At 38.5% G+C, this 15,576-nt stretch overlaps 1 protein-coding gene across 15 annotated transcripts; it reads left to right on the plus strand.

Moving 5' to 3' along the window:
- The first annotated feature begins 6,485 nt into the window (after nt 1-6,485).
- LOC131308272 (BTB/POZ domain-containing protein NPY2) lies at nt 6,486-13,217 on the plus strand. 15 transcript variants are annotated; one of them, XM_058335154.1, is made up of 7 exons: nt 6,486-6,597; nt 7,403-7,516; nt 7,668-7,742; nt 7,943-8,212; nt 9,501-9,570; nt 10,528-11,700; nt 12,386-13,217. In XM_058335154.1, exons 4-7 carry the CDS (start codon nt 8,151-8,153, stop codon nt 12,947-12,949), a joined length of 1,869 nt encoding a protein of 622 aa, XP_058191137.1. In that variant the 5' UTR covers nt 6,486-6,597; nt 7,403-7,516; nt 7,668-7,742; nt 7,943-8,150; the 3' UTR covers nt 12,950-13,217. The 15 variants fall into 15 exon arrangements, with proteins under 15 accessions (XP_058191137.1, XP_058191140.1, XP_058191141.1 ...); XM_058335147.1 differs by lacking the exon at nt 6,486-6,597 and adding an exon at nt 6,685-6,702; XM_058335155.1 differs by lacking the exon at nt 6,486-6,597 and adding an exon at nt 6,794-6,900.
- Nucleotides 13,218-15,576: the final 2,359 nt, after the last annotated feature.

Genomic DNA, 15,576 nt, shown 5'->3' on the forward strand with positions numbered 1-15,576 from the left:
GCATACATAATTTTTGTCAAGGAAAAGGGCATGATATCCCATATTTTGATTTCTTCTTTACTGTGGACACAGTTTTCCCAATGATATTCCCAGACGCATGGTTACTGTCATCATCACCACACATAACATCCAACAGTGTTCCAGAGTTCTAGAGAGAGAGAGATGCATGCAAGTATCAAGATTCCATTCATCATTCCTGGTAGCTGAATGTATTAATTTACCCACTAGAGAAAAGCAGAAATAAAGCCGAACTCCAAGGCTTTGTGTTGCAAAACTGGACTGAAGATTGTGTGAAGAGCCATTGGCCTTTTGCCATTGGGAAAAAAAGAAAAGAAAAGAAAGGATCATTGGCTTTTTTCTCTTGGGGGAAAAAAGAAGGCCAATGTTAGGTATCCGGAATATTCTTCCCTCAAGATAAATACAATGCGTAGGAGTCTAGACTAGAAACCAATAAAATGGAGCGTCAACCAAGAAAATGAAGCCTCATTCGTGTTTGGTTCGTTAAAAGCTCATTTAACATACGCGTATTACGAAATAATTTTGAATAAATTGAACGTCTCATGATTTACTTGATTGAAACTAATTCATCATACATTTACATTTAAGGAAACTAAAATCCAAGTCATCTTGAATAATAAATAGCTCATTTCCACAAGGTTTGGGTTCGGGAGGTTGAGATTTGTGGCATGCAAACCACTCTCCCTCGTGTGACTAGACCGTGAACCACTAACCCTTGATGAGGCGGCAGAAATTACCAATGGGTAATTAGTTACTCATGGAATTTGACTCAAGTACTCTAAGTCTCTAAGTTTTTGGGACAAGCTTTAACACTACGTGTGATCCCTTACCTACACGTGGAAAGATAAACCAATGATCAATAACATAAGGATCACAATTAACAACATTGATTCAAAATCCTCCATGGGGGAGCCTGTTCTTCAATTTTCCTCCGAAAGGGCTCTCTCTCCTTGTATTTATCCAAGCAGTAAACAAAAATCGAACCAAATTTACCAAAACACAAAGCATTTGTCAAAAAGGTGCCGACAAAACTACACCAGAAACGTACGAAAGTCTAATTCTGATACCATATCACAACATCTAACTCAAAACTAGCTAATTGGTTACAAGTAGAGTGACCGCCTATACTTACATACTACTTTTGAAGGTTATAATAACCAAAGTGGCTTTAGATGGACCAATTACTCTAAAAATTGGCACATGCCACATGAAACAATAAATCTACATATACTCCTACCGACCACTCTTCTCTCACATATGTGTGGAGCCGATTCCACAATTAACTGCAGGCCAACACATATGTAAGAGAAGAGTGGTCGGTTAAAGTGTACGTAATATTGTTATGAAACAATGTCATTAAGTACTGCGTGTCAACATTGAAGACCAATGGTTGTTATGATTGGGGGTTATCGTTCTTGGCCGAGACTTAATTGGATAATTAGGCAGTTGATAATTATTGCGTAAAGGCAATAAACTAAGAATATGGGGAATCGTCGGCCATGTGCATGGGGGGGTTAGTCATATTCTAAACATTTTGAGTAACATGATCAAGAGTGTTTTGTTTTCTGAGTTTAATTAGTGCACCAATGAGTTGTAAATTTGGTTTGCTATTTTTTAATTACTAATTAGGCCAAAAGCAAGACCAGAAAAGGTATCAATTGCTAGCAAAGTTTTTTCAACCTGTAGACTAGACTATTATATATATCTAGATTGTACTTTAGCCTCATTAATTAGAATCAAATCTTTCTAGAACTAGTCCATCGTCCTCTCTAATTTGGTCAATTAAGCATGTGGTATGTTGATACGAGTCTGATTTTGTCCGCCTACATGAAGATACGTAAATGACCATTACAAACAAATTGAGGGATATAGTTACAAATCCAATAATCTCAGGAAGGCGATGAAAGTGTATGTTTTATTGGTCAAAAAGAATTTCATTGATAAATCTTTTCAAATTCAATTACGGCATATTAAGAGAAATGTGAGGCGCTCAATCTTGGTATGAATGACGTGGAACAACCATATGCATTGAGGTTGATATCTCTATTAATTTCTTGCCAAAATAAAGTGAGGATCCAAATCTAATAATCTAAGTGGGCAAATCTATTTATCTACCAAATATCTGTTTATATACCAACTAGCAATCCCACATGTGGGGGACCATTTTTCCACAACTAATAGCAAGCATATGTATGACTATGAGCAAGTGTACGTAGTCAACTGTTTCAAGATTCTAATGGTTCAAACAAGGGCATGAATTCTCATTGATTGTATGTGAGTGAAAGAGAAAGAAGAGAAAAGACATATAGTGATCACTATCTGATACACATTCGGATACAGAGTTTTATAGTGTTCGATCTGTCTTCACTGTAAAACCCTTTATTTGATGAGACGGTTGTATTTGAATGCGTGTTCGTTCTTTTTTTACATGGTGAACTGCTAAAGAAAGGAGACTGATAAGTAGGATAGACCTAAAGAAACCAGCACTGCAAGAGATACGGACCTGAGGAGTAGAAGCTAGTCTTGCTCATACCCCCTGGGGAAACGCTGCCTTTCACCAGGTTAGAATACGCCAGCTCTGCCCTTCTGACGAAGCTGGCCCGAGGTCTAAGGGCCAGCTCCGGTCCCAAGCTAGTGCAAGGCAAGTAATATTCATAGAATATACTTATCCTAAATAAAGACACCACACTTAGAAGCCTGAATCCTAAGGGATAAGGGAGATGTGCCGATAAGATAAGCACAAAAGCCTTTATGATATACATGATTAAAGACGGGTGAGGATTCCTAGCTAAAGCAGGATGACCATGGACTCCTAGCTAAGGCAGGACTCCACATTCCTTAAAAAGGTAATCCGGAATCTACGAGATACAGTCCTACAAGGACTCAACATCCTATCTAAACGCCTATAAATACAACAGTAGAACTCCAATGAAAGATACGCACCTCACAACCGAGAATCTCAATTCTCCCACCATATAGCGAGTACTCTACTGACTTAGGCATCGGAGGGTGGTTGGCAAGCCACCACACCGGTGACTTGAGTTGTTTCTTCGTTTTGCAATACCAGGTCCGAGCTGAAGACAAAACTGATTCATCAGAGACCAATGGCAGAACTAGGAATTTATTCCGTCCTGGACTAATCAAAATTTATATATATGAACCAAAAAGAGGTAAACTCATACATAAATATATAAATTTCAAAAATAAACAAAACAAAAGTACAAAAGACTTTCAAGAACGACAAAAGAGTTTTTCCTCCCTTTTTATTTTGTTGTTCTATTAGAGCATGTATAGTAGAGTAGCAAAATGGAATATTAGCCATTACAGCTACCTAAAACTGAGAAAACCCACCTACAGCAGTTAGGTAAAAGCTTAGGTAAAATACATTTCGCTACAATACTTCGGCAAGTATCTTAAGTGCTTCAATTTTCAATCCGTTTGAATCAGTACAAAAATTTTATTTTTATGATCATAATTAATATTTGTCTTTAGGGCTCTCATAATCAAGTATTTGCTCTATACACCTATAGAGCAGATACTTGATTATGAGAGCACTAGACACAAATTAATTATGATTTTTAGGATAAAATGATAAAAAAAATAAGATATTTGCACCGACTCAAACTGATGGTAGGTTGGGCGTGGGCTGAATGGAAGGATAATAGGTTGGGCTAAATTCATTTGAACTGAAAATTTACATATTATTTTTTATATTTTTTAGTTTATTGGAACTGCACATGGGCTACAGCCCAACCTAACCTTGTGCTAATTCCGCCCTTGAGGGAGACTATGGCCTGTGGACACAACAGGCGTGCCTTCCATGTAAACCCGTCCTGAGCCCAAAAAAGTTAGCCAACTTAACCTTGCCCTTTGTAGACCTTGACACGTAGAACAACCATGCAAAAAAAAAGAAGGAAAAAATCAAGTCCAACGGACATGTAAATAATGAGTTAATCACATTTGTCTTCGTCTCTTCCATAAATAACATACCGATGATTAGTTAACTTGATTTTTTTAAAAGCATTGTTCAGGATGAACCCTATTTGGACGGTTCGGATTTGTGCCCATTTGTGCCCAGGGGCGCTGCTGGCCTCCCCTTTCTGTGAGAAGTTTTTGGGTGCCAGGCGGGTACCACACACGTGATATCCCGTCAGTGATCCCAGTCATCCAAATGTATTTTGGACGGTCCCAATTTCAAAGAGAGAAAAAGAGAAGAGAGAGTGGTCGGGTGAGGGAGAGAGAGCGAATAAATCTAGGCCATCCATAACACGTTTGGACGGCTGGAATCACCAACAAATACTGCCACGTGGTACTCGTTCTGACACCCCAAAATTTCTCCCTTTCCGTAAAGAAAGGCCCACTTGGACCCAGGCTCGTGAGGACAAGCCCGTTGACAATGTCATGTCTGGAAACCGAAACTTCACAGTGACTTCTTTGACAAAATTTCAGTGGACAAAGTCTATTTTAAGAATCAAGGGTCCAACTAGTTTGAAGCAACGGGAATCGAAATCATTTTTTCTGCTTTAAAGAATCCAAAATTCAGCAGCTTGCATAGTGCTTGCAGCTGTATTTATTAGTGACACAGTCAGCTCCATGTGTGTAAAAATCTAGATACCCTCTCGAGGGAGAGGAGAGAGAGAATTGGGTGCCTTAAAATGTGGGGAGAGTGATGGGTCTTGAGTAAAGAAAGGTAGCACCATTGTAGGCATGTTTTTATATGAGAGCATGATAAAATCCAAGTTGTTTTTGGTAAACTGATCTCAATTTGAAGATATTCTACAAGAAAGAGTTCAGGGTAAGTTGCCCGACAGAAACTGAAATAAAACATAATCTGTAAAATAATGATTTTTGTTGTCTTTGCGAAGATGTGTGTATACTTGTTCGCTTTTCTAAAGATATGTCAAAATGTTACTAGTTCAACCTTCTTCGGGAAGAACATGAGATCAAATGCTATGAGAGTATCGCTTAGATTTGATGGTATTATCATATTGCTCATACCGTGATCAACCTTCCCAGCATTAGTTTGGTGAATATAAAGAACTAGTTTGGTGAATATAAAGAACGATAGTGTAAAAGAGTTCAGCCATTAGCGTAGATATTTATATTTAGAAAAATTGATAGTATAAAACCTACGCTTAAGTCTCAATCCTTATAAACACCAATGGATTTGGCCAAGTAGTGCATGAAAAAACTAATACTTATCGTCCATGAAGTCGCATTATCAAATCACACAAAGGTTTAACATTTCAAACTTTGAGACCACTTGAGAGTTTGTACGGTCGTCAACTTTAAACCTCCAAAAATATTCAAAATTTACCTAAACTGATCCGAACATCTGGTTGTCAAACAAAAATTCTCAATCCTTATTAAAGTTCTTAGACAGTGGACTATACTGCAACTAAATCCAATATAAATATCAACATTTTATTGTCACTTTAGGTAAAAGGTTTACACATTTTTGGACCTTTCACATTTTATACGGGGAAGAGAGACATTTTACGTAGTCTATCTCGCTTGATCCAAAACATGAGCAATCTTCACAGTGATGCTCCGAATCTTTGCAGTACAACCAATATGATTAGGACTTAGGAGTTGGGAAAAGGAGGATAGAGATTGAGATGATGGACAAGTCCTTTTATGGTACTCCTACATGGGACTAGGGCAGGCTTCACAAATCAGTAATTAGGACACAAAGCAAGCAAGGAGTCATTTCACAAAACACCCCAAGGACTTGGTCTATTCGTTAATGATGTGTAGGAATGAGTTTTTGAAAAAAATTTGAGAAATTTTGTAAGATTATGAGTGGAGAGAAAAATGAGTGTAATGATTGAAAGTAGAGATAATAATTTGAGAGATAGACAGAAAAATAAAAATAATGATTGAAGATATGATGAGTAATGATTGGAAGTAGAAGTAATGAGTGTTTTTTGAGTTTGAGAATTTTTTTTGAAAAAACAATCCAAACAATTATAAGGCTTTGATACTTGAGAATTTTCTCCATCGCAAGGTCTCACGTGCTATCAGTTTTATTAGGGGTTAGTTCATCTAGAGTTTTGTCTAGACCTTAATTGGGACTTCTGTAAGTAGACGATAGGATTAGTCTAGCCTGTAGAATTAGATGAGGAGGTACTCGTAAACTGGCTCGGACAATCAATTTCATTGAGATTAATTCATCTAAAATTTTGTTTAAACTTTAATTGAGATCCCTGCAAGTGGACGACCGAATTAGTCTAACCCTTAGGATAAAAAATTGTGCATAAACTAGTTCCAACACCTGATTAGTACTAAACGAGGTCATTTCACAATGCCCAAGTAATCGACGGTAAAGACTAAAGAGGGAGCAAGAAAGCTGGCTGTCAGTTTTGGCGTGCATATCACAGCCAATTGAGAGGGTTCCCTATTTTCTCAGGAAAATATAAAGAGAAATCAAAAGGGTTGAAGGCTGTGGGAAAAAAAAAATACCCACTTTAAAAGAACAAGTTTCAATGGGTTTTTACTTTTGCTTTTGTCTTTGGTAAGGAAAGGGAAAAAAAGAAAATTCTGTGGTGAAAGATTGTTGTTCTATTTCCAACAAAACTGGTAAGCACTAGGCAGCATTTTGGGTTATTTGGCTTCTGTCTTTGGTGCTTGGTTTATTAAGCTGCAGAAAAGTAGAAGCATTTCATTTTCTGTTGGGTATTTTGGGTAAGTGCTTTTTAAAGGTTATTTTGATTTGTTCCCCAATTTTATGGTAATGGGTACAGTCCAAAAGACCTCAAAAAAAGGCTGATGCATGTGGGTATTGTGTTTTTCTTTCTTGTTTTGTGTTTTTCTTCTTTTACTTGTGCTTCGATTCATCAAAGATCAAACAAAGCTATTCAGTAGTCCTACAAAATATATTGGGTACCTCTTCTCTTTCATCCCCCTCTTTCTCTTAGACAAACGCAGTGTTGTGTATTACTCTATTTCAAGTGGATTTCTTGTGCTTCTAAATGTGTTTTGGTAACCAACTAATAAAAACAAGTCTTGGGTTTTGTTGGGGTTTACATGGAGAGTGGCTTCTGGGTTCTGTCTATTGATTACGTACTGTGCCAGACATTATTTTGCTTTGGTATGGGTTCATAGATATGATAGATTCCTCTTTCATTCACAACATATCATGATCATGGGGTTCCATTTTGTATTATTATTGTTTCTTGTAATTTTTCTCTGAGATAAGATTCTTTTTGGGTTCCTCAGATTTTGTTTGATTGTTCATTATTTAAGATGCCCAAAATTTTGCTGATCTTCGCGTTTTATTCCTTTACTAGTATTTCGCATTAGATTTAAAGGGAGAAAGATGCTCATTGTCTACCCGTTTTGCTTGTTCCTCCAACTGATACCGAGATGCTGTTTTCCGTTGCAGGATTTTTCAAACTTCAACAGTAAAGTTAATACTATATCCATCCCCACATGCACTTCATTTCCCACATAGTGCTTGGAGCTCCAAAACCCTAATGTCCGTTTGGGAATTTCATGGGTAATGAATCTTTTATTGTATACCCTTTATAATAATCACTAAAACAGAGTCACACACACACACACACAGAGAGAGATTGATTTAAGATTTATGGTTGTGGGTGTGATTGGTTTGTGAAATTTTTTTTTTCCTGATTTGTGAAATATTTTAGTGTGGAGGACTGTTGGCTGTGTCTCCTGGGGTGAGTGGGTGCACCCGGGGTCCGTGGGGTTTGCCGCCGCTCAAGGTAACAACCTCTTCCTTGCTCCTCTTTCCATTCAGCTGAAAACCCTTAAAAAGATTGCAAGACCTCCCCCCCTCTCTCTGTCTCTCTCTCATTGCTTAGGTTGGTGTCAAGATTTGGTCATTGCTATAGCAAACACTCTTCCTCTCTTTGAGATTTGAGATCCTTATTTCTGTTTCTGTTTCTATTTCTTGAATCACCAGCAAATGGGTTATTTTCAGAAACGTGGTCCCCACTGCAACTGAGGTCAGATTTCCATTTCCAGAAGGTTTTTCCTCGAAATGTTCGGTAGTTTTGGATTTAAAGTGGAGGGTACTTAATCTAGCAGTGTTTAGTTGAGTAGTGAGGAAGGATTGTTCAGGGTTTGCTAAAGTAGTAGTAGAAGGAGGTGAAATCTTTCTGTTTTCCAAAATGAAGTTCATGAAGCTTGGATCGAAGCCGGATCAATTCCAAAGTGACGGGAACAATATCAGGTGAGCTATGTTTCTATGATGCACTTCAGTTTGTTGGATGATTTTTGGGGCACTTTGGAGATTTGATTTGGTTTTGTGTTATGATTGTTCTTAAATCTTAAGCATGTTTTTGAGCTAAAATACGTTAAAAATACCTAGGTTTTGTCAATTTGCTTCAGTCTTGCTCACCCTGCCACATGTTTTGCCAATTTTCTTTGGTTTCTGATCTGCTGTCGCTTTCTATTTTCATTCTCTGGGGGCAGTATTGTGGAATACAAAGTGCTTATAGTTATAGATGTGTCTTTGTCACAAGTTCTTCCTGCTAAATTATCTTTTCTTTTGGTTGGATTTTCTGGATTAATCTTCAAAAGATCAGAAACTTTATCCATACAAATGTCCGGGCATATCCAATTTGAACAATGATATTATGTCTTCGAAAATATTGTTACAAGACATAATAAGCCTTTTTTGCTCTTATGGTTATTAAGATCCGAGCATAAATGCATTGCGATGTCTTCGATGGAATGTGATATTTTGGCTTTCATTAGCAAAGATGCTTGTAGTTTGGCTGCTAATACAAACAAATGTTTTCCTGACTCAACAAATGATACAGTCATGTTTTCATACTGAGCGTGTCCTTGATAGTTTGTGGTTTTTATTGGGTAAAAGAGCAAGGGAAATCTTTTGACATCTTTGAGTCATGGCTTTGTAAGGACTGACTGTCTCCTGTTTGTTGCTAGATGTATCCACTTTGTATACCATTAAGGCTCTATTAGTCACACATATTAGTCGGTACAATTTTTAAGGGATATCTTTTGAATCCCCTGGCTTAAATTTTCTGTTGTTTTGAATCTCTTTAAATGGGGAAGAATTTTGTTTTATTACATACTTATTAGTCCTTTAAATAACTTGAGGAAAAGGTAGTTACTTGTTGCTCGTCACAGCTGCTTTATAAAGGTTTGTTTAGTAAATGAACCGAGCTTGAACACAAACGAGCCGAGCTTGAGCTTAATTATTTGGGCGCGAGTCAATCAGAGCTTGAGCTAGACTAGTTTTGAATGAGCAGAGCTCAAATACTTCAAAGCTCAAGTTGGCTCGTTTGCAGCCCTACCTGTCGCGGTTTAGGTTTAATAAATGACCACAAGGTCTGTGAGGTGAAATTTCAATATGCAAGCTACACTAGATAGTTTATTTTTTCCAATTATGATGCTAATGCTATGTTCTACTTGTAGCTGTTTTTTATTTATAATCGTACAATAAATGCAACACGTCATATTTTATGATTTACCAATTCAATCTTCATTTGCAGGTACATAGCTACGGAGTTGGCATCTGATGTCGTTATTAGTGTAGGGGATGTGAAGTTTGATCTACATAAGGTATGATCACGGTTATGCCTTCTAGTAATTATATGACGCCAGTAGAGTGTAAATAGTGGGTATTATTGTTGAGCAATGTGTCTATATTGACCAATGTGTTTGGTACGTTGGAGTTAGTGGTTGTCATGGAATTGTTGTCGAAGACGACAGTACTCAAACACTTGCAGAAATTCAGAGCCATCTGTTACATACGGGATATTGCTACTGACAATTACTAGTGTTCGCTATCAAACCATATTGTTCAAGCCTCCATTAGTCTTTTTGAAGCGCCCAAGCCTTTATTGTGTTGCTGTTCTATGATATTAGGTGTACTACCAGTGACAGTTACTAATTGTATAGCATCATTGGTTTATAACATTTTGAGATTCAACGTTTGTGCTTTGCTGTGGATCATTTCTTTTACTTCTGATAAGTTGTACTACATCACTAAAGAATTTTGGTTTTTATTTTTAACATTATTCTCTTAGAGGTGGAGGAATTGCGGAGGGTGGGTAGAGAATATTTCAAAAGATTTCACTGGAGTAATCTCACAAGCTGCAAGGACTGTTTGAATTTGCTGGTGTGGCAATGTTATAAGACGCCTCAGCTTTTCATAAAGTTAATTAGTGCTACCGTGCTGATAAGCCAATCATGGAGTGATAACATGCATTCACCTGGTGCTTAAAATTGATGTTTTCCAGACTTTCACTTCAGAACGTATCATCAAATTGGAATTGTTAGATACAATTTCTCGCTAATGAGCTTATTACATTTTGCATTTAAAGCTCAAGAAAGGTGGTGTGTCACGTTGTCTCAGAGACCCTCAACCATTTTATCAAAGGCTTAGATCATATTTCTGAGTAAAATTGTTACATTTTTGAAGTAGGGATTATCTCATCTATATTATTACTGTCATTTACTTCAACACCTTTTGTATCATCTCATTCAACTGATGTACTTAAACTAATGGGTCTGCAGTTTCCTCTTTTGTCCAAGAGTTCCAAGTTGCAAAAGTTGGTTGCATCCACGAACGAAGGGAATGGTGATGAAATCCACATTCACGACATCCCTGGGGGACCCACTGCTTTTGAAATATGTGCCAAGTTCTGTTACAGCATGACTGTCACCCTCAATGCTTATAACGTTGTTGCAGCTCGGTGTGCTGCCGAGTACCTAGGAATGCATGAGACAGTTGAGAAGGGGAACCTCATATACAAGATTGATGTTTTCTTAGGCTCTAGCATTTTCCGCAGTTGGAAGGATTCTATAATAGTTCTTCAAACTACCAAGTCTCTGTTACCTTGGTCTGAGGAACTGAAGTTGGTTAGTCATTGTGCTGATGCTATAGCTTCCAAAGCCTCAGTTGATGTTTCCAAGGTAGATTGGTCATATACTTATAACAGGAAAAAGCTCCCGGAGGAAAATGGGAATGATCCTAACTGGAATGGTGTCAGAAACAGGATGGTACCCAAGGATTGGTGGGCTGAGGATCTGTGTGAGCTTGAAGTAGATTTGTACAAACAGGTTATTAGTAATATAAACAAAAGAGGGGTAATTTCTGGTGAAGTGGTGGGAGAAGCTTTGAAAGCTTACACTCTGAGAAATTTGCCTGGATTTAACAAGGGTGGTGATGATACGTTAAATGCCCGATCGATAGTTGATGCGATCGTGTGGCTATTGCCGGCAGAGAAAGGCTGTGTCTCTTGTAGTTTCTTGTTCAAGTTGTTAAAAGCAGCTCTTTTGGTGGATATAGGGGAAGTGGCAAAAAAGGAACTCATAAGGAGAATAGGACAGCAATTGGAGGCAGCTTCGGCAAGTGATCTTCTGATACGGGCACCAGATGGCGAAGCCCTGATATATGACGTCGAGATAGTCCGTAACATACTAGAGGAGTTTACGAAGCCAGATCAGAATTCTAAAATTCAATTAGCAGAAGAGGATGGAAATGAGATTCAGGAGATAAGAAGGCCTGGGATTTTGACGGAAGCTTCAAAGCTTATGGTGGCGAAGCTGGTTGATGTGTACCTTGCTGAAATCGCAAAGGACCCTAACCTGCCTTTAGCGACATTTGTTGATCTCGCTGATATGGTGTCTGGTTGCTCTCGACCGTCTCATGATGGTCTTTACCGGGCCATTGACATGTATCTCAAGGTAAGAGCTTTCCTAAAGTTTTAATTCACGTCATGTGGTCACATTAGAGAATATGTTGAAATGATCTTTGCATGGTGTCTTTTGACATGATTTTGTGTAACTTTCAAAACTCAGGCATTTGAAACTATCTTAAAGCAGTGTGGTTTAGAAAATTGCTTTAGGCAGCCTTTTTACTTTCCAGATTTCCATGATCTTTTCTTTCAAGCCCAGTTGTGCTGGGCCACACAATGAGCTAGGTAAAAGTTGACAAAGACATAACTTCATATGTATATGTTTCACATAGGATGGGTTATCACTAGGATGCATTAACCGACATTTTCTGTCTAACTACAAACAAAATTATACAAGAATCTAATTGAGAAGTTTTAGAAATCTAGTTTCTGTTTTGCTTGCAGGTTGAAGAAAGAAAGTCATTTCTGATACGTTGTCTTGGGTTGTGTTTGGGGTTTTGGATTTACAAAGGGCTGTTTTACAAAAGGGGAAGGAAAATAAAGGAAAGCAGAGAAATGAATTTTTTAGCTTATTGACTTCATTGTCGGCTTATCTTTTCTTTTTCTCCGTTCTTCCCATAATTCGCTCCATAAACCTGTGATTCAAAACATAGCCTTTTCATTTGGACTTCTTGATGTATACAACTTTTACTTTTTTACACAACAATCTCACATTCATCAGTGTATTTCTGCAGGAGCATCCTGGGGTTAGCAAGAGTGAGAGAAAGAGGATATGCAAGCTCATGGACTGCAAAAAACTATCTGTCGACGCTTGTATGCATGCAGTCCAAAATGAGAGACTACCGTTGCGCACAGTCGTCCAAGTCCTCTTTTTTGAGCAGGTCAGGGCTGCCGCATCATCGGGCAGCAGCACTCCGGACCTACCAAAGGGCATTAAGGATCTAAACAGCGGGTCCCACGGGAGCTCAAGGTCCGCAACGACCAACACGGAGGAAGATTGGGATGCCGTGGCCACAGTGGAGGAGCTCAAGGCCTTGAAAGCCGAGGTGGCGGCCTTACGGCTTGGGGGCGGGAGAAATGGTGGAGAAGTTAGGCATTCTAACGCGGATAAGGCTGCCGCTGGGAAAATGAAAGGCTTGATCATGTCAAGGAAGATATTTTCCAAAATCTGGAGCGGTAAGGCTGGTGGGCAAAGTTGCGATAATAGCGGATCTGATTCATCGGAGAGTCACGTCTCTGCCATCCCGGAAGAAGCTAATTCCACACCTTCAAGAAACCGGAGGCGTTCAGTCTCATAGTGAGAGAAACAGGTTGAGGGATATGTATTCTTTGTGGTTGTTTTTGTTTTATTTTTATTTTGGGCTGTTCCTATTGCATTTGACAAGACTTCAAGTGCAGTGGTAGGGGTAGGAGTTCAACTGTTCAAGGGAGGAGGAGAAAAAATGAAGCAAATAGTTTGGAAGATGAGTTTTGAACTGAATTTGCAGGGAAAGTCAACCGTGTCATGGGGAATTGTTTTGTAGTAAACCCTAACCTTGAATGAATAGTGCTTCATCTTTTGCTGTACTTCCGCAAACAACATGAGGCATCGAAACATGCAAAATGCTACAGCCAAGTGTTTAATCAGAAGGTCCTGGCCTTTGAAGGACTATTGCGAACGCTATTTTTTGATATGTCAAGCTGTTCGGGGTCAGTTTACGCGCATTTCAACTAATTTTTAGAAGATCAATCACATTGCTCACAAGTGGAGGGCTCGATTAAAGGAGCAAGGATTGACCATAAGTATTGATAACACCCAAGAGATTTTGAATCTAAAACATCAAAAGGACGAGGGTTATGTCATGGAGAAATTTTGAATTCTCTCTCCTTTTCCTCTCTCAACCAAACAATGGAAGAGAATATTAATTTTCCTTTCATTTCCTTTCCTTTTTTGTCCACAAGTTCCAAACGTAACTCAATAGCTCAATCTCATCTGAGCTTTTGGTTACATGAGGTATCAAATGAGACGTATACTTACCCCCCCCAAAAAAGACTTAGCCATAATTAATGATATAGCCTTATCTTCTTCTTCTTCTTCTTTTGATAACAAAAAGGGTGGGAGGGGGCGACCAGCGTAGCGACTCTCCTTGGGCGTGACCATAGGGGCTCCCTACCCGTTGTGGAATGTTCGGTTCGAACCATAGCTACTGTCCGGAAGGACAGACCGTCACCACAGCACCACTAAGATGACTAGTTGGCCAAAGGCCCTCTATGCAAATCCACACAAAGACCCAGCAGTGGCATGGGTGGGATTCGAACGGAGGTCCATGCACATGGAACGAGGGGACTTATCCCACTCACTTTGGCCAACTAGGCTACCACCCTTGTGGTAGCTAACCTTATCTCTCCGGTCAAAAACATGAACCAGGAGAGCATCAGCTTCCTTTTCACTTATTTATGTTGTCGTTTGTTTTGTCGGTATGGTTATCTTTGCATTTTTTTGATAGATTCTTCTAGTTTTGGAAAATATGTAAATAGATTGGGAGTCCAATACAGAGGGGATCACTGCAATTTGCATTTTCCAACACACAAGATTAACCTTAATTTAATTGAACAGTTTTCTTCAGTCAATTTTTTTTTTAAAATAATCACATTTCATTTGTTTAAACTGAATGTTCGACAACCTTTTGTTCCTTGTAATTTAGTACGAACATACACTAATACTCTAATTATTAATTTTTGTGATGACCGAAGCAATGACGCACATGCTTGATGAAATATTGTCATGGGTCACATAATACAGAAATGGTGTTTGGTTCACCAGAATCTCTCTCTCTCTCTCTCTCTCTCTCTCTCTCTCTCTCTCTCTCTCTCTCTCTCTCTCTCTCTCTCTCTCTCTCAGGGAAGCATGTAGATCGAGTAGTCTCGTTCTAGGACATTATCATCTCTGTTAATTGCACATCTATTTCATGACTAGACAAATTATATATAGAGAGAAAATATTACATGCGTGGAAATTTCCGTAGTGTAGAGGTGCAGTATAGCGATGTAGCAAGGCAACAAAATAATTCCCCATTCGTAGTTGTTAAGAGCTGAATTTGGTTTGTATTAGTTTAGAAAGCCTTCAAATACTCGTAAATGGGGATAAAATTACATTTTTCCACGCCGCAATATTACACCGCCGCTCTAGTGTAAGAGTGTACCACAGCATCCCAAAAGACCACAGACTTTAACACCGTAAATAAGAAGTTGACAATTGCATATTCTGACTATTATATGTGATCTCCATTTAGAAACAATATATATTGATTACCTTACCCAAAAAAAAAAAAAAAAACAATATATATTGAGAATCGTGTGTCCCAAATTTCATTTACAAGATCATCTAAAAACCAATTTAAAAGTTGGTTATGAATCTAATTAAACTAGGTTCGGTTAGGACTGAGGATTATCTTCATGACATAACAATGCCTCTTCAGAATGACTGACAACCTTGCGTGCAAATCAAATGAACTGTTGATAATGATATATATTCAGTGCAAGCTGGAGATCGATCAGAACATTGCAGAAGGATAAGCATTGGGACGGCCAAGACCAGACGTCCGGCCGGCCAAGAGTACATTTGAGTAAAGGGGACGTCCAACTCCCATCAGAGCCCACTTTGACTTTTCAGGGGTTTAAAGCAAAAATAAAAAATACAGTAAGATTTTTTTGTTAGACTATTATAAAGAGTAAAAAAGTAGGAGGGCCCTATGGAACTCAAAATTTTTTAAAGGTCTAAAGCAGCCGCAACATAAGTTTTAGCTCCGGGCGGGCTCGGACTGGCAAGGTCCAGTTCCACGTAGAATCGATAGGAATAGGAGTGTGGAGTGCTAAATAAGAAAATTAGCGAACATCTACCAACCTGAGTTTTGACTTTTAGGCTGACTTTCGAGACCTCTCAACA

This window comes from Rhododendron vialii, chromosome 11a (genome assembly GCF_030253575.1).
Source record: "Rhododendron vialii isolate Sample 1 chromosome 11a, ASM3025357v1".
NCBI lineage: Eukaryota > Viridiplantae > Streptophyta > Magnoliopsida > Ericales > Ericaceae > Rhododendron > Rhododendron vialii.

Excerpts from the sequence above, each read along its gene's own strand:
- LOC131308272 (XM_058335154.1), top strand. The coding sequence starts at position 8,151 with ATGAAGTTCATGAAGCTTGGATCGAAGCCGGATCAATTCCAAAGTGAC. Across the intron at positions 8,213-9,500 it reads AGTGACGGGAACAATATCAG|GTACATAGCTACGGAGTTGG; the intron begins GTGAGCTATGTT and ends CTTCATTTGCAG. Across the intron at positions 9,571-10,527 it reads TGAAGTTTGATCTACATAAG|TTTCCTCTTTTGTCCAAGAG; the intron begins GTATGATCACGG and ends ATGGGTCTGCAG.